The sequence below is a fragment of the Vigna radiata genome, chromosome 5 (genome assembly GCF_000741045.1).
Source record: "Vigna radiata var. radiata cultivar VC1973A chromosome 5, Vradiata_ver6, whole genome shotgun sequence".
NCBI lineage: Eukaryota > Viridiplantae > Streptophyta > Magnoliopsida > Fabales > Fabaceae > Vigna > Vigna radiata.
The window spans coordinates 2,469,639-2,492,163 of record NC_028355.1 but is presented as its reverse complement, the minus strand read 5'-3'; the positions used below and the strand labels follow the sequence as shown (position 1 = coordinate 2,492,163).

Here is a 22,525-nt window from a genome sequence, read left to right as displayed (position 1 = left end):
AATACACTTAAAACCAACTAAACTACTACCAAAATACTCCTACCTCTTTTCTAAAACAGATTTAACCACTTTACAACTCCAACAAGTGTACAAAAAATTGGTTTTTTAGTAATTTATTATTATTAATTTATTTTTTATGTTTAGTTTGCTTTCACACGTACATAAGAAACCATTTTACTCTTTTATCTGTTTGTTTTAATTTTAAATTGATTTATCTTAAAAATTGGAATACATTTCTATAATATTTTTTATTTTTAATTTTATCTTTTTATAATTTATTATTACATATCTTATTTAATAAATCTATTATCTATTATAATATAAAAAAAGAATATACTAGTAATTTTATTTGTTTAATAACATTTATTATGTTGAAAAATGTCCAAAAAATTTGTTTTTAATCATTTGACAATTATTAATTTACTTTTCTTATTTAAGTTCATTTTTCTATCACATGTACATATAAGTTATTTTCTCTATTTATTTTAAATTTGAAGTGATTTGTCTTAAAAATGAAAATACATTTCTATAATACTTTTAATTATTAATTTTATATTTTTAAATTTCTAATTACATCTTCATTTAATAAATTATTAAAAAAATAACTAATATTTAAAGTTTTAATTCTTTGTATATATTATAAAATATATAATATACTTTTTCATTAGTTATAGAAAAATATATAATATACATTTCTAAGAACATATTATACGTCTTTATCAATACATTAATTAAATAAATTTAATACTATACATTAAATCAATTTATTCATATACTAATTTATATTTTTAGAAAATTTGTTTTGTATATTTATTATATTCTTAATATTTTTTAGAGAATCTACTTTATAAATTTTTATATATATACATTTTAACAAAATCCATTATTTATAATTTTATAGACATATTAACATTATAAATTTATAAATTATTTTTCATTCTAATTATATTCAAGATTTAATTATAAACTTAGAAATATTTATTATTTCTTTTTCTAAACTTTGAAAGTGGACACAAATTTAAAACTACCAATCTGATAAAAGAATTCTGTACTCTGTAAAATAATTTAAAATATTCAATATTTTATATGGAACTATGTATACTATATATTATTGATGCAATATAATTTAATTTAAAAATTTAAAATTATACATAGTTGAATACAACTACTACTGAATGTTATACATGCAATAAAAATAATGGTCAGATAATGTTGTGATACATAAGTATATATTTTATAATATTTATAATTTAAAATATTTTTCATAATGATAATATTTATTTATTACCGAATTAAGTAACTATTTTTGAATATTTAAATGCAATTTAAAATCAAATAGATAATATAAATTTACATTGTAATCTAAGCTTAAAGATTAACAATCAGTAATATTTTATAATAAGTTTATCTTAAATTTAATATATATTACTCACTTCATATATCTCTTGCAATTCATGTTTGTTATCCAGTTAAAGGAAAATTCTTGGAAGATCTATTAGTTGTATAATACAATATAAGTTACATATTAAATATATTTATTATAATTTTTAGTTATATAAAATAAACAAAATCCAGTAAAAAAAAATTCTCAATTTGAATATGGTTGGATTGGAGCTGGTCATTGGGTTCTGAGAGTTGATAGGCAGAGCACAGAGAGGGGTTTATTGCGTGTTCTGTTTTCTCAAGTGAAAGGTGTTTTCTCTGTCTCTAAGACCTTTGGTTAGGGTTCCTCACTCACTCGCAATTGTTTTGAAGTGGCTTTGGGAAATCTATGGCGTCGGTGTACATACCGGTGCATAATTCGGAGGAGGAGGTTAGGGTTGCTCTCGATCAGCTTCCGCGTGATGCTTCCGACATCCTCGACATCCTTAAGGCTGAACAAGCCCCTCTCGATCTCTGGCTCATCATTGCGGTTCGTTTAACGCTTTTAATTCCCCTGAGGTTAATTTATGAGTAGCATCTGCATGTTATTATGCGGTTTTGCTTGTTTTTTCTGATTTTTTTAGCAACTGAAAAGTTCATGATAGTTGGGGATTGACTTTTTTTTGTCAAATTAACAGATTAGTTTCAGTGCATAAAATTAGTTTTAATACATAAAATAACATATGATGTGGCATTCACATGACAAAGGACAAATAATATCAAACTTTGGGAGCTCTAATATCAATCAATATCTATCAAACACTTTACATTGAAAATGATGATCAGTTATCAGTTTCTTTTCTGTGCTTTCTGTGTGAAAAAGTTTACATTGTACACACATGGTAATTTGTTTTCTTAACCGACTGTGTAGAACTCCTTTTCCACTGCAAGTGCCCTACTATTTAATCATAACATCATTTCAACTGCAAGTGTATTTCTATACACATACTGCAGTCCCTATTTAAACATACATTGCTGGTTATTGGTTGTTTTCTCTGCTCTGATAATAATTGTATTAAACTGAACTTCTAATCTCGTACATGTGCAGAGGGAGTACTTCAAGCAGGGAAAAATTGATCAATTTCGCCAGATTTTGGAGGAAGGATCCAGTCCAGGTATTCTTTGTTCATATATGTTTGGTACAAATCTTCTGTATGGATTTGGCTTATTAATCTTATTGACTGATGTTGCCTATTAAGTTTAGTAAATTTAACCTTCCTGATTGTTTTCAATTAATTTTGCAGAAATTGATGACTATTATGCTGATGTTAGATATGAGAGGATAGCTATCTTAAATGCCCTAGGAGCTTACTATAGCTACCTTGGAAAAATAGAGACAAAACAACGAGAAAAGGAGGAGCATTTTATTTTGGCAACGCAATACTACAACAAAGCATCTAGGATTGACATGCACGAGCCCTCCACTTGGGTTGGGAAAGGTGAATGTGTAAATTTGCTTATGTTTTTGTGTTCAATATGTCAGTAGTTTTACAATATTGAAAATTGCATTTGTTTATCTTGGATTGAGTTATAGCAATGATCTTAGGTAACCAAAAAACATCCTATCAAAACATCCAATATCCATTTTAGGACAACATTCATAAAACTCAAGTTTTTCAGAATTTGGATTTTTCTTCTTTAAATTTTGAATGCATTTTCATTTGATCATGTTTTATATATCATCATATTGTTTTGTATTTTACAATCTTGTATATATTTTTGACATATTGACTGTTTAGAAATTCCTGTATTTTGGCTGAAACATGTTTGGTGTTCGAGATAAAGTCAGGGATTATTTTGTAACTTTTTTTCTGTGGTGGTATAGTTGCTACATTATATATGTTTTCCAAGTTGCAAGTATCTAGATTTATAAACAAAATGTTTGCCATATGTAGCCAAGAGGAAAGCATCATGCACTGTAGATACTTAACAAAATTAATGATTAGTTAATTCTTACAGGTCAGCTTTTGCTAGCAAAGGGGGAAGTAGAACAGGCATCTGCTGCATTTAAGATTGTGTTAGATGGAGTCCGTGATAATGTTCCTGCTCTTTTGGGCCAGGTATAACAGTAGATATATTAAGTTTGCGTTCTTACAGCAAAGAATTTAACATTTATGATTTGAACACATAATTTTAAGAGTTGTGCGATGGTTACTAGTTGTCTTCTCTGCATTCACTATTTTTCATTTGAGCAAAAAGGAATTCTGATCAAATAGACTGAACATTGAATACATGATGATATGTAACAAGGAGTAGGGCTTTTTGAGATGAAAACAAATCTAGTGGAGAAGGATATTCTCTTTAATTCCTTTGTTAATCATTGCCAAGTGCCAATTACATAACATCTGTGGAACTTGTAAATCCTAAATTGATGAGAATTATTATTCACAATTTCCATGAGTGAGTTGCTTGAAGAATGTTCATTGTTTTCTTGCTAACCGCGTTTAGAAGAGTAAAAGACTTTATCGTGACTCCTTTTTTTAAGTAATCATAGGCCATCCATCTGTTGTGATGTAGCTCAATAGACTTGAACTTATTTAATCTTTTTGGGACTAGTGGAGTTTGACTCTGTACATTTAACATTCTTTGTAGTTACCAATATTCAATGTTAGGAGGCATTTGTTGGAATAAGGAGTTGTTCATGTTATGGAGATTTTCTATTTTTCAATAAATGGAATAACAATTATGGTGCAGGGGAAATTTATACTGTTATATCTAACTTAACAAATTCCAGACTGACCAAACCAACAACTCCCTACTAACTGAAAGTGATATAGAGGAAATAGATGCTTACTTAAGCAACTGAAATGAAACAGAATGTTCTCATTCAACCCTCTTCAAGCTCAAGTTGGCTGGGTGCTTGACATCAGGTAGCATATCTACATTGAGCTTGTTGCTGTTTTGGAGAAATCTGGTAGGAGAAAGATCTTGGTTAAGGAAAGAGCCCACTGATATTGGGCTGTAATATACTGAACAGAAAGCTGCTTGTCGAGCACCTTCTCATGGACAGAGAAGATCCAACACCATATGTTTGATGTGTGAAGGAAAAAATTATGAGATAAGGATACTGCTTTGATTATCACAGAAAAATTGCAGAGGAGAACTTGACTGGAAGCTCCAAGAGCTGAAGGCGTAAACTATCTGCAGGTTTTAGCCTAACTTCAATATTCTGCACAACTTCTCGAGCAAGCTAATATTGGAAATCATATTGGGTCCAAGGTAGATAGCAACCCGGCATTGTAGCAATGATCAGTTTGGTCTGAAGCCCAGTTTGCATCACAGTAATGCTTTGTGGGAAAATGTGTTAGATAGGAAGGTAGAAGATGAAGACTGTAGTGAATGCTACATTTTAGGTAATGGAGGATTCTCTTGACAGCCACTCTCAATGGAACTCAAGAGAACAGGACATAAATTGGCAAACTTTATTGATAGAGTAGGTGAGTCCAGGTTTGGTGATAGTTTTGGACTAATCTGCAGCAACAAATAAATTATATAAAGATGGGACAGGAAAGAAAGTAGAACCATGCTTTAGAGAACTTGTAGCCAGAAACCATGGGTAAGGAAATAACTTTAACTTGTGAGTTATAGGGTTGGCCATCAAAAGATGCTGGTGGGAGCTGTAGAGGTTGATTTCTTTACCATTCAATCAAAGGAATAACAAGTATAGTGTAGAGAGGATGTTTGTGCAGTTAGATCTAACCAAATGCAGTCAGAAATAACTTAAAACATATCTCAACTAACCTTAAGTGATGGAGGACTTGCATGTGTACTCCAGCAAAGGAAACTAAAACAAAGTGTTCTTATACATGAGTGTAAAGTTTTATGGGCATATGGTGGAATATGTTAGGGTACACTACTAGCACTTGAAATTTGAAATGCACATGCTATCATATACTGTTTATATATTATTCGGTTTGTTTTCAGAATGTGAATACTAAAACCTGGAGTCAGTTTGTGGTGTCATTGTCATCTTATGTGTTGTATTTCGTATAATATCTTTACTGAATATCTACAGGCTTGTGTTGAGTTCAACCGTGGACGATACTCAGATTCACTTGATCTGTATAAGGTTGGTAGTATAGCCATGTCTTTTGCTTTTGATAAGTGATGTATGATTATTAACAGTTTACATATGTCCAACATTTATCTATGTTCATTCAGATGTTTATGGTTATTGAGGATTTACATTTCAATATGCTGAGTATAATTATAGATTGTATTATCTTGGGACATAGTATTCCTTCCATTTTTCTATACTTTTGGAAGTGTAACTGATTTGTTTGATAAAATTTAGCTCTATTGTGTGCAAATAGTTTCACTTATTGGTTTATGTCTATGAAATGTAACTTCCTTTGTACAATTGGTATTACAAAAAATAATATTCAAAACTCTTTTTTACGTATTCTTCCCTTTGGAACTAGATCAGTATGGCACACACCAGGTTTGATCAGATCTAATTTCTGTGAAACCATTCTTTCAACATATAATTTCAGCAATATACATGCTAAAATTCAAGTGGATTGGGGATAGCCTTGTGGTTTTTCAACTTGTCATGTTTAAGCTATAATGTCAATGAATTATATAAATGATATTAAATTCTGTGGATAGATATTTTATTTTAGTGGCTGATTTCTTCAAGTTATGTAAAAGAGTATTTAACATCTGAACATAATAAAGGTTATATAAACCCAATACTGTTATTACACTTGGCTACTTGAATTGTGACAGTTCTTCTATATGCTGAACACATCTTAACACCACCCTTTTTTCTTTGCTTCGCAAATTTGAAGAGAGCATTGCAAGTGTTTCCCAATTGCCCGGCAGCTGTTAGACTTGGCATAGGTCTATGCCGCTACAAATTAGGTCAATTTGAGAAGGCTCAGCAAGCATTTGAGCGAGTTCTACATGCAAGTGAATCTTTTAATAACTATTGTTTTACATGCAAATGAATCTTCTAAAAACTAGTGGTTCAACTGCTTTATTATTTTGCTGCTACTGATGTGTATATGCTTCATGGTCTTGTTTGTTTCAGCTAGATCCAGAAAATGTTGAGGCTCTAGTTGCCCTTGCAATAATGGACTTGCGTACTAATGAAGGTTAGCCTTTTCTTTTATTATTTTCTTATGCACATACTTGTTTGTTAATTACTCTTAGCTTTTCATTTAGTGGACTTATTCTGATACTGTATACCATGAAACAGCTACTGGTATCAGGAAGGGAATGGTAAAAATGCAGAGGGCATTTGAGATATACCCATACTGTGCAATGGCTCTGAATTATCTTGCAAATCATTTCTTCTTCACTGGTCAACATTTTTTAGTTGAGCAACTGACTGAAACTGCATTGGCTGTTACCAATCACGGGCCAACAAAGTCTCACTCATACTACAATTTAGCACGCTCGTACCATAGCAAGGTTTGAATCTTATTTTTTCATTTTCCTTTTACAATATTGTTCTGAAACTTCACTTATCATATATATTTGGTTGGACTGTGTCAGTGGTTGAAGGGATGCATAAGTTTGAATATGAAGTGATGCTCTTGTCCTCTATGTGCATCTATGTATTTGGTTTTAAATTGATTGAACTGTACTTGATGGAAATCTTAGGCTGGATGATGTAGAGGGTGTACATGGGGTAGCATTTAGGTCCATGTCCAAGTAAGTCTGCCATATGGAAGGTACAGGGGACTAGTTGAGAATCATCTTAGTATTGTGGAGTAGAATATTATGTAAACAACTAAGTTATGAGTTTAAATCATCTGCTATTCTGCATATTCTAGTGTTCTATCTGTACGTGATTATGCACTAATTGCATCTGTTTGTTTCATTCACGACACTCGTTACCAATCCTCAAGATAAAACTTCGCATGGAAAGAGGTATACCATTGTCAGCCTTCTTGTCATAGAATGAAGCTAGAAGGATAGTAAGCATGATTAATAAGAGCTGGTGTCTAAAACAGTCTCTCTTTTTTCTCATTAATATGTATTGAAACCTTAGATACTATGCTCACTTGTGACATTCATAAAATGTCTCTCTGCATCTAGTGTGGTAGCATTGAATAGCATCCACTTTCCATCCAACTTTTATTATGCTCTCTTGCAAAATAGATGATCCATCAGCCCTATGATGATCCCAAATGTGCAATTAAATTGCCACAGATCCGTATATTTCCTTTTCTTTTTCAAAAAATTACTTACCTTTTCTTGCTTATAATTTTTACAACCCTATTCTTGACTTGTGTTTTAAGAATGATTCTGAAAATGTTCACAAGACATTATCTCTTTTTTTGGGCATTCCAACTTTCAAGCTGTAATATTGCTGATGGTTCTGATTTTTTCTTCTCACCGTAGGGAGACTATGACAAAGCTGGGGTGTATTACATGGCATCTGTCAAGGAAGTCAACAAGCCCCACGAATTTGTCTTTCCTTATTATGGTCAGTTTTGAAAGTACATTTATTAAGCTCCGTTACTGTAAAATCTTCATTGCTTACATGGTTAGCAGATATGCTGATTCTGTACCTGCCTATTTTTGACAGTTTAATAGCTGATGTTTATTGTGTTATTTAAACATCCAACGATGTTTTGGTTATTGGTTTTGTGATATGATTAGGTCTATGGCCATGGTGCAGTAATTTGATGATGTGACTTGAGAATGACTATGTTATTCATGAGTCTACAATTGGACAGTTGGACCATTTTCTTTTGTGTTTTAGTTGTCTTATGACTTTTGAAGAACTTATTTTATGCAAATAATTATGACTGTTTGTACTATTGGGTGTCACCCTTGAGTTTTCTGATTTTGTTTGATGACGTGATTTAGAACTTATTTTCATTATCTATGATATTTTTTTTTATAAATTAGTGTGTTTGATTTTCCACTTTAGTAGATTCTCACAATCTATTTTACTATCCCACAACTATCTTTCTCCACCATCGGTATCCTATATGAAATCTTCATGTTGACAACATTGGTTCAATTTGAAACACTCATTGCTTCAACATCGCTCACCTAATTCACTGTTTTAATCACTAACGTTTCCAGGTCTGGGACAAGTGCAGATAAAGTTGGGAGATTTTAAAAGTGCACTCTCAAACTTTGAAAAGGTCCTGGAGGTATACCCGGATAATTGTGAGACATTGAAAGTAAGTTCTTCAAATTGAAAGAAATTTTACTTTGCCCCTTTTTTGCATCATTTCTCTTTCTAGGGCTTGAATGCTTTTGCAGCAACATAAGAGTCACTTAACATCTGTCAGTGGATGTTCTTTCTTCCTTCTCTCATATTGTTGTGTTGATATATTGTCTTTTTTCTAGGCGCTTGGGCATATATATGTTCAGCTTGGTCAAACGGACAAAGGCCAGGACTTTATTAGGAGAGCTACAAAAATTGATCCGCGTGATGCCCAGGTGAATGCTTCTGGTATTTTTTCTATAATGTATCCATAGATATTTATTTATTATTTATGTTCCATGTGCTGGGCAATATACTATTTTCTACACTTATTTGAGTCCTAGTTCTACAATGAAAAACTTTACTAGGTTCAAGTTGTTATTTATGCCTTCATTTAACTTATTGGGAATATTTAGCATTTTATTTCTAAATAGGAGAATAGATAAGTTAGAGTAAGAGTTGTCGTTTGCTCTGTCTCCTTCGTTTTTGGTGTAGTATTTTATTTTAAATTAATATTGTCATTAGCTCTTCCTTTTTCTGATGTGATTCTTCACTTCTTGGTATATAATCTTATTCAAAATTAAAATCCAATAGATTTCGAGTTTATTTCTATGGTGTTGCTAAAAGTGAAATTGATAATTGGACCAACATTCTTGATCTAGCTTCAGCTTTTGGTTTCTTGAAAAAGATTCTTTGTACTGCAGGCATTTCTTGAGCTGGGAGAATTGTTAATTCTTTCCGACACAGGAGCTGCACTTGATGCATTCAAAACTGTAAGGGGTTAAGAGCTGATCATATGCTCTCTGTTGTGATCTGGAAATTTTATTTTTATGAAATTTAATTTAATGAAATATACTTTTGAAGTTTCATAATCTGTTATTTTAATTCTGGTACAGGCTCGAACTCTTTTTAAGAAGGGAAGTCAAGAAGTACCAATTGAATTACTAAATAATGTTGGCGTGCTTCAGTTTGAAAGGGGTGAATTTGAGGTTTGTACTCTTGTTTAAAATGAATGAAAGCTCATATTATGGCTCCTTCCCTGCACACTTACCACTTTAAGCTCTATTTTCTTCAATTTATCAGCTTGCCCAACAAACATTTAAGGAGGCTCTAGGTGATGGTGTTTGGTTATCTTTCATCAACGAGGAAAATAAGTCTTCTGTTGATGCTGCTACTTCTACTCTTCAATTCAAGGACATGCAATTATTTCATGACCTTGAAAGCAATGGTCATCATGTAGAAGTACCTTGGGATAAAGTCACCGTACTTTTTAACCTGGCTAGGTTACTTGAACAGTTAAATGAATCTGGAACTGCCAGCATTTTGTATCGCCTTATCTTGTTCAAGGTATGTGCATCTCTGTAGCTTCTTGTGCATCAAGATGCACATGCAATTATGAATGAATAGACTTGCAAGATTAGCCAATGTGTCTCTCCATAGTCTTGGTTATGATATATTTATAACTTCACAACAATTTTAACCAGTGATTGAAAATTTCCATCAGTTGAAGTGTTTAATTTGTAAAGAAGCAATCTATTGTCATTTAACAACTGTAATTTTCGAAATGCGTTAGAAACCATAAAGTTTCCTCATGTGCATAATGATGCTTAGGAAGTTTTTCACTTAATTTTATTTTGGTATTGAGCAAAAATCTTAAGTCATTATTATGGCTGCAAATAACCAAATTAAAGTTTATTTGTGTCGAGACTTTTTTTTGTCAATAATAAAAAAAATGCTAATTATGTACTGGTTTAATTACTTATTCAATCCCTATTCATTGTAGTCTATGTAAATACCATTTTAATGTCTCTTATTTTCCCCTATATATACTTCTTTAATCTTTTTAAGTCCTAAACATAGGGACTAAAAGAGATTAAAAATAAGGACTAATATTGATGGCTTTAAGTGTATGGACTAAATGGTAAAGTTTGTTCAACTATAGGGACCAAATAAGTAATTAAACCCGTACATATCTCTTTCATTCCCAATCAAAAGTTTTTTTCTTTTACTTTTTTTTTTTTGGTGGCTTGAATTGGTTTTTTCCTGTTGAATAAATTACTGTTATTTCTTGCTCACACTTTGAACTAATCTGGTGAGAGTTTTGTTTGCATAAACTTCTTAATAAGCATTTATAAGAAGGAAAAAGAAATAAGCTTCACTAAAAGCTAAAATTGGATAATTTTATGGAGAAGCTGATTTGATCTTCTTATTTTCTTCTGTACGAGTGCTTTGGAGAAGCTGACTAGAAAAGGATGGAAATGTTTTATTTTTCTGCTACATATTTAATGATACAGTTACTGGTTTATTTTTTTAGTCCCGGAGAGGTAACTGAATCTGCCACTATCAAGAAGCAATACATAGCCCATATTCTACGATTGGGTCATAATTCAGAAGTTATTTAAATCTGATTCTGAACAGATTTATTACAAATATCAAATCAATGCATACATTAGGAAACAATTGATACAAAAAAATAAGGACAAATTTTTAGCAAAGTTTATCAGAACAAGCCCAAGCCCAAGCCCAATACCTAATAGTGTTGTAGTACATCTTATTATTATGTATGGTTCAATGACAGAGTGCTTCCATTGTACGAAAGTTCAACTGGATCATAACTAGCTCTAATGACTAATTTGGTATGTGTGACACAATTTACTATTTGATTATTTATTTATTTTATTATCTTTTGTCATCAGTACCCAGACTATATTGATGCGTATTTGAGGCTAGCTGCAATTGCAAAAGCTCGGAACAACATTCTATTAAGCATTGAACTGGTTACTAATTTATCCCTATGACCTTCTTGCTTTTCTTATTTATAAATTTTGTACATTTACTATTTGACCCTCCTTTCTATAGGTTAATGATGCCTTGAAGGTGAATGACAAGTGTCCCAATGCATTATCAATGCTTGGTGAGTTGGAGTTGAAAAATGATGATTGGGTAAAGGCAAAAGAAACACTCCGAGCTGCTAGTGATGCAACGGATGGCAAGGACCCATATGCTACTCTCTCTCTGGTATGTCTGCTGTTCAATGGACATTTCATTTTATTATTTTTGTGTTCCTAATCTCTGCATTCCTTTTCCTGCTACAATTGTGAGAATGTCGGTGGAAAGTATGTGTTGGCATCTACCTATTCTTCATCCCACCTATATCTTCATTGTGATTGTGTCCTCATACTTGTGTTACTCTGATAATTCATTTGATACACTGGGTGTGAATTGAATAGGGAAACTGGAACTACTTTGCAGCAGTTCGCAATGAAAAGAGAAATCCCAAGCTAGAGGCTACTCATTTGGAGAAGTCCAAAGAACTTTATACTAGAGTAGGTCTTTTTTACTGTCTATGAGAATAAGAGCTATTTTTTCATTTTTGTTATTTCTTAACTTTTGATTTGTAAACAAATATTTGCATTTTCATTAATCATAGCATTTCACTCACTTGACGTGCATAGAAATAAAACCAACTAGAGTCAGTTTGGAACAGCTTAAGCACCAGATAGACTATGCATAGAAAGAAAGTCAACCATATATTTGCATTTCTGCTGCAGGCTTGTGGGTTGTCCATGCTTTAAGACTAAAGGGTAGTAACTTATAAGTCGTTCCTTGTTCTCAACGTAATAGCTGTTGAATAGTTGAATTTAGAAGTGGAGAATATTCACTTTATTATTCAATAATGGAAATATAGTGTTGCTATACTGCCTATTTAACAACATTCTTCAAGAGAATGTAGTTCGTATGTTCTGCATATCATCCATATATATAGACTCTTAACGGACTTTGGTTTCTTTGTTTGAATAGACTTCTCCATGAGTCTTTCTTTTATATATTAACTTGTCCAAAAGCTAATTTTCTTAATTTTTGCTGAAGTTAATTTTAACTTATTAAAAATCTTATTACGTTTTCCGTTTGTATTGTTTTTGGCTTGTAAATGTTTACAGAAAAAATTATCTAAATGTAATATTGATTGAGTGCAACTCCTTAGACACACAAATACCCATGAATAATAAATGCATTTTATCGTAATTCAATTAAATACTACTAGGAGAAGACGAAATTTATTTACAAGCAGTATGCCCTGGGATTACCATGATTCAACACTTCTGCTTTAATTACATTTTCCTGAAGTGTCATATTTTGCCTATTCTTTACATGTACAATTTACGTACTATCCTACTACTGGAATTATGTTATTTGATATATTTTATTTTCAAAACATTTGTAGGTTCTGATTCAGCATTCTTCTAATTTATATGCTGCCAATGGTGCTGCGGTAGTGTTAGCGGAAAAAGGTCATTTTGATGTGTCAAAGGATATCTTTACACAGGTTGTTATATGTGTGCTAAACCTTGGACTATAGTGGGCTTTAAACTTTCATCCGTGTGAGTTCTTACTCTATTAATTTTTGGCAGGTTCAAGAAGCTGCCAGTGGTAGTGTTTTTGTCCAGATGCCTGATGTTTGGATAAATCTGGCCCATGTTTATTTTGCTCAGGGGAATTTTGCTTTGGCTGTGAAAATGGTGAACTTATCTTTAGATTGTACCCGTTTTTTTGTTTTCAAGTTCATACTCCCCAAGTCTTTATGACAGCTATCGAATGCTGATGATCTTTTTTATTATGTGCAGTACCAAAACTGCTTGCGGAAGTTTTATCATAACACAGACTCTCAAATACTTCTGTATTTAGCTCGTACCCATTATGAGGCTGAACAGTGGCAAGACTGCATAAAAACACTACTGAGAGCCATCCATTTGGCACCCTCAAACTATACTTTAAGGTTTGATGCTGGGGTTGCAATGCAAAAATTTTCAGCATCAACATTACAAAAAGCAAAGAGGACTGCAGATGAGGTACTTTTTTTTATCCGTTGACTATATCTTTCTAGATCTGTTGAGGTTTATTGGAGATGCTCGAAAACGCTTGTAGAATCTATTTTCACCTTCAGTTATTTCATGGTTCTTGAAAATAAGAATATTGAACAAAATGCAGCATAAGGAACACGTAGTTTGATCATGGAAAACTGTCTTACCTGAGTATATCATTAAAAAGGTGTTCACATCTGTAATTTGATTCTTGCTTTGAAAATAAACTTAGAAGGTCATCAAGAGGCCGAGTAAATTAGGACGAAAGGAAACCTATTAAGCCAAGATACTAGAAAATGGAAGAGTATCATTTCATCCTATCCCAATACATTTATGATATGACTAGACATATATATACAGGAAGTATCCTCCAAATTACTACTATTATTATTGCTGCTGCTGCTGTTACTACCATTATTACATTTGGCTTTGGCTTTTCTTCTATATCCTAAAAGTTCTTGAAAATAGTAGACAATTATATAGAACCTAGATTTCTTTTAAATATTATTCAGGATGCAGCATGAAATAATTACCCAGGATGCTTTTGCTTGCATGTTTTAATAATAGTCTTGGAAAAATATGGAATTCTTGAGGCATGTTCTTGTTGAAATAAACATATTTTGAAATAATGGAAGATAAATAATATGTATGTCTTATGATCAGAAGTTTTTTCTTTGAATAAATTCTTATCATCTATTGATGTGATGTGTTTTTTATTAATGATATATGATCAATGTATCTATGAATATCCAGGTTTTAAATTATGTCTTGAGAAATTCATGTTAACATGTCTTATGTTGTATCATACCCTGAACTTTTTAGAATTCCCATATCTGGGTAATATTAAGTATACTCTAGTTAGCCTCATAATGAAAAATTTCAGTTGACTTTGTTGGGTGCTTCAGTTGGATTACCCGTTTCTACATTCAACAATGTATATAGAGTTTATGATCCCTTTTTAAGTGAAGATAATTTAATGTTTTCACTATTCTTTTGTTCTGTTTCAGAAAGTTACTAAATATCTGTAGTATAGGGGATGCTTATTTTTTTTTTCTGTTTTAATTATTATTATATAGTTTTGGATGCTTAGTATAATATAACGATCAAGTGCTGGACAATGTATTCACTTTATTACTTTAATTTGCTTAGTAAATAATGTTGGATACTAGGGCATATTTTCTTTGTAAGGGATGCTTACTAGTGCCATAAAAGTACTAGTCAAGAAACTTTATGTTTTTTCAATGTAATAAAGTTTCCTTTTCGCTAAAAACCTTTTGCTTTTGTTAACCAGTTTACCAAGGAAACTTATCAACATTGTCGTTTAGATAATTTTTTGTTTATGGATCAAAGTAATATCTGAGTTTATTCGGGTTATAATTTTTGAGTTGTAGTTTTTTTTACACAAGAATAGCTTAAGCTGTCAATTCATTGGGGTTTGTTTTCTGCTGGAATGTACTCCTTGTCGAAGTTCTTATTCAAGCGATCCCTTTCCTACCTATGTCAAACAGGATCTAGTATGATGCATCACTTTCTAATTGATATTGGTTTCTTAACTTTAGGTGAGAGCAACTGTTGCTGAGCTGCAAAATGCTGTTCGTGTATTTAGTCAGTTGTCTGCTGCTTCCAACCTACACATTCATGGGTTTGATGAGAAGAAAATTGACACTCACGTTGGATACTGCAACCACTTACTTTCGGCTGCTAAAGTTCATCTTGAAGCTGCTGAGCGTGAAGAGCAGCAAGTACGGCAGAGACAAGAACTTGCTCGTCAGGTTGCATTGGCAGAGGAAGCTCGACGAAAGGCGGAAGAGCAAAGGAAGTTTCAGGTGCGCTGTTTTTAATGCTCAGCATCTACTGCATGCCTTTTGGTTGACACTGCATGTTTTCTCTAATAAATACCTACCGTTTTATTTTAATGTGAAATAGATGGAAAGGAGAAAACAAGAAGATGAACTAAAGCGAGTGCAACAACAGGAGGAACATTTTAAGCGTGTTAAGGTAAGGATTTCTAGGTATTCTTTTAAAGAGTAGAAGGGCTAGAATATGTTTCATATTGTTTTCTATTGTTATCTGTCTTTCGATTGTTTTCATACTTTTGAAATAAAGATTTCCATTAAGGTAGGATAGTTTTAGCCATATTCATGATTTAACATTTCCAGAAACCTTTTCAACAAGCCAAACACATGAAGTCTCCCAGAAATATGATTCCCTAGAAGCCTCATTCCTAGCAAACAGTTTTCTAGAATAAAATTATTTTTCTGCCGAGAGGATTTTGAATTTCCCCTAAACTTGCATTTGTATTTCTAGGAGCAATGGAAGAGCAGCACTCATTCAAAACGGAGAGAAAGATCAGATGATGAAGAGGGAGGAACCGGTGAGAAGAAGAAAAGAAAAAGTGGAAAGAAGAGAAAGAAGGATAAGCATTCAAAATCACGCTATGACACGGAGGAACCGGAAGCCGATATGATGGATGAACAAGAAATGGAGGAGGAAGAAGCTGACGTATACAGAGAGGAACCTCAGACTGTGATGAATGATGAAGAGGAGGAAAATGCTCAGGGTCTTCTTGCTGCAGCTGGGCTTGAAGATTCCGATGCAGATGAGGAGATGGTAATTTATTATTTAATTCGAAAACATATTTTTGATTTCCTCACACTATATTTCTCCATCAAGTGTGTTTGTTGGTGATTAAGCCAATGATAATAACAATGCATGAATCATTCCCTACTTATGTATTTATCTTGTTTAGGCTGCACCATCCTCAAGCATAGCTCGGCGAAGGCAAGCATTATCGGAATCTGATGATGATGAACCATTGCAAAGGCAGTCAAGTCCAGCAAGAGAAAATTCTGGTGACATGCAGGAGAGTGATGGAGAAATCAGAGATGTAGATAAGACACATGGAGATGATGGCAGTGATGAGGACAAACAATATTGAATTTTTACCCTAACCCTCACCACATTCTTCAAATATATGTATATACTTTAAATGTTAAAAGGAAGAAGGAAAAGCTTTATTCCCATGTCTTTTCTTTTTTCTTTTATTTCATGTGTCAAATGTAACATTGTCTCATCAACGCCTCATATCTATTTTAGTTTAATTCAATTAATTTAAATTTTTTACTAATAGACTGATTTAATATATAAATGTGAATTTAAATAAAATTAAAGAACCCAGAAATAGTAATAATAGTAATATGAGAATCTGACATGTATTAACGTTCCTTTTTTATTAGTTTTTATTGCCAATTAATTAATTCGATATGGCTTTACTATCCATTCAATTACGGGATTGAATTACTATTATAAAGTAGTGTTTATTATTAAATTATAAATTATAGTTATAACCAGTAATTCAGATTTAACTCCTTAATTTGAAGTATCACTATTCTATTGGCCCATCTATTCTTTTCCAATTAACAATTGATGTAACTTGATAAATAATAATAATAATAATAATAATAATAATAAATCATTTTCAAAAGGATAAATTTGATTAAGATGACCATTTAACTTAAAAAACACATGTTTAATTTTATTTTTCTTGCTTCAAATTTTTTAGATTAATTATGGTTGGTTGGCACTATAGAATTACAATGTTCGGACATCAACATTAATAATGAATCATTTGAATTTATTTTTTGTAGATTTGTGTTTTTTATTTGAAAGATTAATTTTATTTATAATTATATTTTATCGCACAACTTATTTAAACTCATTTTTAGAAATTAATTTTATTTTCATTAATACTTTATTACATTGCTTTGTCTAATTTATACATAAAACATTCTTATTTTAAAGAATTATATTCACCTGTATCCATAAATGTTCATAAATATAAAAGATTTTAAAAATAATTTTCATACATACGCTAAAGAGAAAAGGTTATTTAAACAAAAGAGTGACTTTCTTCATAAGGTACCCAAAAAATAACGATTTAAAAATTTTAAAGAATAATTCAAATAATCAATCAAGATTTTCTGATTTTACAAAGACTAAAATCACTACGATAAAAAAAATTATAGAAACAAAACTACCAAAAACAAAATTAAATACATAACTCCTGAGTACATACATAAAATTCGATTTCAAATGTATCATCCAATATCATTACAAAATAAACACATTAATTGTTTGGAGTTTTTGAAAAGATGGAGTGTTACTTACATATATTCATTCTAAAATCTATATCTACCGTTACTCACGTATATAATATAGGATAATGATATTTTGACATCCAAATTCTAATAAATTTTTTACACGGACACGTGTCATAAGTCAATTGGTCCGTGTGTTTAATGTTTAAAAAAATTGAAACACACAGACCAATTAACTTATAACACATATCTGGTGTGAAAATTTGTTAAAAATTAGGTGTCAAAGTATCTTTATCCTATAATATATTATCGTTTGAGAAAAAAAAAATTCAAAAAAATATTCCAACAAAAACATCAAGGTGAATTAACGTATTGAAAAGAAGAATAAAAAAAATAAATCATGTTGTAAAAGATTTGACAAGAATTTAAATGTCAAACATAAAATATTTACACAAGGTTGTTAGTTCTCATCTCATTCTCTCTTTCCAAATCCTGCATAACAATATCTTTTCCTCTCCAAATTTAGTCAAAAACCCTAACAAATTCACATCAAAATCTCTAACTTTTCTATTTTTGTCTTATTGCTCAAATTACTCACACCTACAATCAAATCCACTAAAAAACGAAAAATCCTCAAATTTAATTTCAACAATTTCATTATTTTTACAATTTATTCAAATTTTAAAAATACAAAACAGTAAAAGTTTTTAAATGATTACTTCTAATATTAAAAACAATATATATATATATATATATATATATAAAATTTATTTATTTATTTATTGGATTGTCACACTAACATCAAAAATATATATTGTTATAAAAAATTAGTATTTTTCTGTCATAAACGTACTTTTTTCACACTAAGTTTTTTAACTTTCATAAATATTAATAAGTTTTTGAAAATACAAGTTTTCTTTTTCTGTTAAATTTGTCATATTGATATATAATCACGATTAAATAATAAAATATTAGTCACTTCAACATTTATGCCCGTGGTTATTTCCTTCTTTAGTCTTATTTTTGTATATTTTTTAAGAGAAATTATTTTTTACAACTCTCTTTTATATCAACTAATTGAAAAAACTTATAATAATAACATTTTAACATGTAATCAAATAAAATAATTGTCAATTAGTTGTATAACTGATATTGGTAGTAAACAGGTGAGTATTATTTTTTCACAAAAAAATAACTATTTTATATAAATTTTTTTTGATAATCTTCATATTTGATAAAATAAACTATATTTTGTAAAAAAAATTCTAGAAAAAATTTTATCAAATAAATATATATGATAAACTATATTTCTTTTGTACGAAAAGAAAGATAAACTACCCTCAATTTTAATGTCAATTTTTTATAACCAATTAAATATATATTGTTAAGTGGCTACAAGTTGAAGATGTTATAAGAAGACAGTTTGATGATAATCTGAATTTGATAAATTAAAGTTTGAAACGATCAGATAAAGAACCTGTATGGTTTTATTTTATGGGAGACTTTGCTCTCTTCAATGAACATAAATATCACTATACGATAAGATATCTATGAATAATTTTATAATGGGATTAGACGTCAACATTTTTAAAAGATAATTTATTTTTATATGAATATAATTTTTTTATAAAAGAAATATTGTTTGAATAAATAATTTTAAAATAACTTAAACTTTTAGAAATTTATTAGAGTTATTTGATTATTTAAAATCACATGGTTTCAAATTTTACTAAAAATATATCAATTTTATATCATTTTTAAAATTTTTTATCGTTAAATATTTTTATGAAGATATCTTAAGGTACTTAAACCACGTTAAATTTATTGTATGTACTTGTAAGAGTGAAAAGTTGATTTAAAAGAAATCATTACACCATATGTTTAGCTTACACAGTTGTCTATTAATAAAACTATTTGATTAATTTGATGCTAATGAAAATTAAGGTCTTTTAATCAACCCTTGCTGTGGTTATATTCAATATAAGATATAACTTAACTGATAAAAAGTATGAGAAAAGAGTGAATCTTGATTGTGTTGTTCTATAAATGATGTTAAAAAGTTTGATAGAAATGATAGGTACGTGTCTCACCACTTTTAATTATATATCTACCACCATTGATTCAAACCATATGCAATTCATTTTCTATATCTGCCACGTATCAAATATGACTCAGTCATATGCAGCAAACAGTAGTCAATGTTTTAGAACGGTGTATATTTATAGCAGTCAACCGAGACAATAAGAATTTCCGTAACGGATAAAAACAAATTTAGGCCAGTTTGTTTCTTTGATGGCCAACGGTGTTTGCAGAAAAGGAAAAGAATCCGGTTTAACTTTAACAGTAATAAGCAGTGTGATTACAAAGAGGGTATCTATGAAACAGAAAATGATTAACCAAAAACACAAAGATGTGAAAATTTTGAATGTTAGCTCAAGCATCAAAGAGCTTAGGCTTAGTCACAGAATGTTTGGTACTAAGAAAAAGCATTAGCATATATATATATATATATATGACTGATTACACATTAGAGACAGCAATCCCTTTCAAAGGCCTTTATGGCAGAAGAAAAAGAAGGGGGTGTGGTTGAAAGAAGACCCCGAAGCATCTTAACCCCACCTTCTAGGTACAGTTTTGGCCTTTCATTCCGTACAAGGACCCTTTATTCAAATGTAAGCTCAACCATCTGCAAAACATAAACAACCAGATAGAAGGTTACAGACAGATCCCAACTTGTATCAGAACCAGAACCTGTTCTTTACATAATCTTCCCACTGTTCACCAGTAAGACAACAGAATAAAAATTAAATCTTTTTCTAATCAGTAAAAACCAACTTGTGCAAAATCCTATTTTTATTTACAGTCAGCAATTACCATGGTGGGTTCTGGAACTGAAGGCTGGAAAGTCGTGAGAAGAGGTGGGAATGGAAATTGAAAGTTGGGTTGTGGAGGATTTGTCATCCAAATCGAGCCAAGATCCTTGTCTTCCTTTGTGGGGCCATTCATCAAAGAAGCGATGGACGGTTTTCTGAGGCTCTTCTTTTCCAAGTTGGCCTCCACCCAGCATGTAGCAACCACCCTGATCTTGTTGCTCCTGCTGCTTTGAGTGGCTTTGAAGTTGCAAGCAAGAATAATCATTGGACAAGCCAAAGGAACTCCTCTGTTTGGTGGAAGAAGAAGAGGAGCTCATTGTCAATGGTGTGAGTTGCCAAGAATCATCCATAGAGGAAGCAGAAAAGCTTTTCATTATACCACATGGCTCTGTGAAGAAAGCGTGCTCATCCACCTCTTCCTTCTCTCCGTATGCATACCTACTCCTTTAATTTTGTTAAGAAAAAAGGTAAGGGAGAGAGAGTGAGAATAAAAAATGAATCAGGAATCAGACACTTGAAGAAAGTGCTTTTAAGTTTAAGCAGTGTGATTGTGAAAATGACAGAAACCTGCAATCTGTGTTGGACTGAGAGCAAGAGCCAGTGTCGAGAAACAAGGGAGCACTGTTGTCTTCAAAGGACCTTGACGATGGAGGGTGGTGATAGAGAAAGGAGGCATAGTGTGGAGGGTGATGTTGGTGTGATTCAGATGATGCAAGAGGAGAAAGAGTATTGAGTTTGGTGATAGATGAGATTGGTTGTTGAGTTGAAGCATTTGTGTTTGTTGATGGTGTTGTTTTCAAAACTTCCACAGGCTTTCTTGAACGATTTTTCCCTCTGTGCATGTGCCTCTCACAGTACTTTGAATCTGGGTATGCCTCTTTGGAGCATCTCCATTTCTTACCATCAGTTCTTCTACACCTACCAGGCTCAGGGTCTATCTTTCTCCCCAAACCCATCTGCAGGTAGTTCCATCCAACTGCACACAACCAACCCTTTTTGTCAAAGATTTGCACTCTCCCAACAAACAAACAAACAAGTGACACAGAAAAAGAGAGACAGAGAAAGATAGAAAAAAGCAAAAACTCACAGTGCTGTGGCTGGTTAGGCAAAAGCCTTGAGGACAGAGGGGGATCAAAGTAGCTCCTTTTTATTGTGAAGAGAAGATCAGGTGGAATGGAAATTCCCGAAGCCATGTACTTGTAGATGAGAGCTTGGTGTTCAAGCTCTTGCCACTGTGATGGGGTGAAGGGAAACCTGTTCCTCCCATTCATCATCAAGCAAGAAGAAGAGTAGAACAAGAGAGAAATAGAAATATGCAGACCAAAGGGAAGCTATATATATAATATATGTGTATATAGAAGCACCAGAGAGAGAGAAAAAAGAGTGTCATGAAAACTATACTTGTTTCAAAGCAATGCAGGTTTAAAAAACTGATAAGACACAGAAGAAAAGAACAGAAAGAAGTAATTGTAGTTTGAATAAACCATCATGGTAGAATTAAAAACTAAAAATGCAGAGATGAAAATGTTTGTATGTGAGAGAAAATGAAAGAGAAAGAGAGTATTATTAATATTAGAATAGGGGGTTGGAAGAGAAAAGAAGGTATATTTATTTAAGGGACCATGAGCATGAGCATGAGCATGAGCATGGTTAGAGAATCTTGTGTAGATGGATAAAAGTAATGGTTGTGATTAGAGAGTGGTATGATGGAGATTTGAGATTTCTCTGTGTGTGTGTGTCTGATGCTACTGGTGCTGCTCTGCTGCTGCAGCTGGTGCAGAGCTTCTGGTGCTTGTGCAGCTAAGCTGTCTCGGTGGCAGCTATTGTCTCTGACACATCTACGGAAATCCATAAACTAAAGGGAGAGAGAAAGAAAAAGGGCATAAAAACAAAAGAGGAAATACTTATTATTGGTATTTATTAATAGTATTAGAGTGTCTCAGAACATTGTACTACGCTTCACAGCTTTTACTGCTACTTAACTCTTTTACTTTTTCTGTTCCTTTACCTCACACACCCCCCCACTTACATTTTCACCTTTTTCTCATTTTCCAAACGTAGAATACCAGACATTCACCTGCACCCTGCATTTTTAATACT

General features: G+C 31.8%; 2 protein-coding genes across 2 annotated transcripts; one reads left to right on the top strand and one right to left on the bottom strand.

The window, feature by feature from the left end:
- Window positions 1-1,587: 1,587 nt before the first annotated feature.
- On the top strand, window positions 1,588-16,556 carry LOC106761998 (protein CTR9 homolog). The gene is made up of 24 exons (XM_014645659.2): window positions 1,588-1,912; window positions 2,471-2,537; window positions 2,667-2,861; window positions 3,382-3,482; window positions 5,438-5,491; window positions 6,213-6,329; window positions 6,455-6,518; window positions 6,623-6,837; window positions 7,774-7,858; window positions 8,467-8,567; window positions 8,737-8,829; window positions 9,298-9,366; window positions 9,490-9,582; window positions 9,677-9,940; window positions 11,290-11,370; window positions 11,453-11,611; window positions 11,824-11,919; window positions 12,819-12,920; window positions 13,006-13,113; window positions 13,219-13,443; window positions 15,015-15,281; window positions 15,382-15,453; window positions 15,763-16,065; window positions 16,205-16,556. Exons 1-24 carry the CDS (start codon window positions 1,772-1,774, stop codon window positions 16,391-16,393), a joined length of 3,261 nt encoding a protein of 1,086 aa, XP_014501145.1. The 5' UTR covers window positions 1,588-1,771; the 3' UTR covers window positions 16,394-16,556.
- Window positions 16,557-19,923: 3,367 nt separating this feature from the next.
- Window positions 19,924-22,227, bottom strand: LOC106761999 (growth-regulating factor 1). The gene is made up of 4 exons (XM_014645660.2): window positions 21,513-22,227; window positions 20,993-21,401; window positions 20,427-20,869; window positions 19,924-20,238 (listed from the first exon to the last, which is right to left on the bottom strand). The coding sequence occupies exons 1-4, from the start codon at window positions 21,697-21,699 to the stop codon at window positions 20,231-20,233; spliced, it is 1,047 nt and encodes a 348-aa protein (XP_014501146.1). The 5' UTR covers window positions 21,700-22,227; the 3' UTR covers window positions 19,924-20,230.
- Window positions 22,228-22,525: the final 298 nt, after the last annotated feature.

Coding starts and splice junctions, on each gene's coding strand:
- LOC106761998 (XM_014645659.2), top strand. CDS start 1,772: ATGGCGTCGGTGTACATACCGGTGCATAATTCGGAGGAGGAGGTTAGG. Junction 8,568..8,736: donor ATAATTGTGAGACATTGAAA/GTAAGTTCTTCA, acceptor TCTTTTTTCTAG/GCGCTTGGGCATATATATGT. Junction 13,114..13,218: donor TTGCTTTGGCTGTGAAAATG/GTGAACTTATCT, acceptor TATTATGTGCAG/TACCAAAACTGCTTGCGGAA.
- LOC106761999 (XM_014645660.2), bottom strand. CDS start 21,699: ATGATGAATGGGAGGAACAGGTTTCCCTTCACCCCATCACAGTGGCAA. Junction 21,402..21,512: donor GCCTAACCAGCCACAGCACT/GTGAGTTTTTGC, acceptor GGTTGTGTGCAG/TTGGATGGAACTACCTGCAG. Junction 20,870..20,992: donor CAGTCCAACACAGATTGCAG/GTTTCTGTCATT, acceptor ACAAAATTAAAG/GAGTAGGTATGCATACGGAG.